General features: G+C 43.6%; 1 protein-coding gene across 1 annotated transcript; it reads left to right on the forward strand.

Moving 5' to 3' along the window:
- The first annotated feature begins 619 nt into the window (after positions 1–619).
- MC2R (melanocortin 2 receptor) lies at positions 620–1,732 on the forward strand. Its single transcript, XM_033154045.1, has one exon. The coding sequence runs from the start codon at positions 722–724 to the stop codon at positions 1,709–1,711; it is 990 nt and encodes a 329-aa protein (XP_033009936.1). The 5' UTR covers positions 620–721; the 3' UTR covers positions 1,712–1,732.
- The last annotated feature ends 546 nt before the right edge of the window (positions 1,733–2,278 follow it).

Here is a 2,278-nt window from a genome sequence, read left to right on the forward strand (position 1 = left end):
TGTAGCCATAGTTTGCTCTGTATCCACTGTGCATCCACTGCTAGTTTAGGAAGCAGTGAACACATGACGTTAGCCACAATCCACATATATCCTGTATCAATCTTATCATTTCTTGTTAAATGGCGTGTTTTGATGCATTTCCCCCCAGACCAACTTTGATCCGAATTGAGAAAAGAATGACCTTGCTGTGGTTTAAGACAGTAATGCATACACAGCCTTTGTGGCTTCTTACATCTAACTGATGTGGGCTAGAGCACAATGCCTCAATTACTTGGAAAATATTTTTACTCCTCTATATTTATTCCTTTACACAGTTTTGCTCTCACACGTCCCAGATGAATATCTGATCAGGGCACTGTACACCTCACAACAACAGCTAGCATTTCAGCAGAGTGAGCCAAACCAACCATAATGCTCTGAGCTATGTGGGTTCTGTTGCTTCTTCTCAAGCTTGAGTCATACATGGATTAGAGAGCAGGCAACTCCCAGTAGCAGCCAAGAACAATACTTGCAGAATGCTTACATTTTCTAGTAAATATATGTGAACCCAGTCTAAGTTTTCTGTATATTTCACTTTGGTTTTTCTCATTCCTTATTGGTTAACCATTTTTCCAGGTTTACCTCAAATGATATCACCATAACAAGATGCTCAGCTGGACACATTGGCTGTTGCAGAAGGTCAAGCCACAGTGAGTACTGAAATATACGTGGGTTCAACCTCATGCATCTTCCCTCACCAAAGGTTGCAACAATGAAGATCGACCGAGGTTCTGAAACAACAAGGCTTCTGGGACAGACAAACGCTCCTCCATCAGAAAACAACAGTGAGCTCTCAATGAACACCTCCGACTGTGCACAAGTCATTGTGCCAGAAGAAATCTTCTTCACCATTGCCGCTCTAGGAGTACTGGAAAACCTGCTGGTGCTCATAGCAGTGGGGAGGAATAAGAATCTGCATTCACCCATGTATATTTTCATTTGCAGCTTAGCTGTTTCAGACATGCTGGGGAGTTTGTACAAGACTCTGGAGAACATCCTCTTCATCATCTTCTGCAAGATGCGATACCTAACATGTCAGGGAGCCTTGGAAAAAACAATGGATGATATTTTAGATTTCATGTTTATTCTATCTTTACTGGGATCCATTTTCAGTCTGTCAGCCATTGCAGCTGATAGATATATAACCATCTTCTATGCACTGCGGTACCATAACATCATGACAATGAAGCGTACTTTAGTGATCTTGGTGGTCATTTGGGCATTCTGTGCCGGGAGTGGCATCGCAGTGGTCATTTTCTCCCATGAAACAGCTACTGTTGTGTCCTTCTCTGTCTTCTTGTGTTTCATGCTCATTTTTATCCTCAGCCTCTATATTCATATGTTCCTGCTTGCACGCTCTCATGCCAAAAAGATTGCTTTGCAGCCTACCAGCTCAGTTCACCAGAGAGCTAACATGAAAGGAGTCATTACTTTAACTGTCTTACTTGGGGTTTTTCTCTGCTGCTGGGCCCCTTTTGTCCTTCATATGCTTCTGATGGCATTTTGCCCACAAAACCCTTATTGCATTTGCTATGGGTCCATTTTTCACGTGAATGGTATACTGATCATGTGCAATGCTGTGATTGACCCCATGATTTATGCATTTCGAAGTCCAGAGCTGAGAAGTACATTTAAGAGATTGTTCTGCTGCCGGAAGCCAAGCTGGACTTAGCCACTGGAACTTCAAAAACAGAATGCAGAGCCACCACAAGCAGCTCTGCCATAGAACCATTTGCTTTGTCTTGTAGTACAGTGGTACCTTGGTACTCAAACAGCTTGACTAGTGAACAAATCAGCTCCTGAATGCCGCAAACCCGGAAGTGAGTGCTCAGGTTTGCGAATGTTTTTGGGAAGCTGAACATCCGATGCAGCTTCCACGGCTTCCGATTGAGTGCAGGAAGCTCCTGCAGCCAATCAGAAGCCACGCCTTGGCTTTCAAACCGTTTTGGGAGTTTGAGAACCTAGGTACCACTGTATCTCGAAAATAATGTGATGTTGACATCTGAGGGCTGCTTTGCCACACAGTGGGGTACAGCAGTGAACCTTGGGCTTAAGCATCCTCTCTCACATAGACACTGGTTTTTATTAGAGGCTATATGCACAGCATGTGAACCACAGGTTTTCTTCAGTTCCCTGCCATGTGGCTGAATTATGTTTCTAGACCACATGTGAATCAGCCTTGCAGGAATAGGCTGCTGCCTACAGAATCTCAGGTCATAATGAATCAATTAGTCTCCAA

Source organism: Lacerta agilis, chromosome 7 (genome assembly GCF_009819535.1).
Source record: "Lacerta agilis isolate rLacAgi1 chromosome 7, rLacAgi1.pri, whole genome shotgun sequence".
Classification (NCBI taxonomy): Eukaryota; Metazoa; Chordata; class Lepidosauria; order Squamata; family Lacertidae; genus Lacerta; species Lacerta agilis.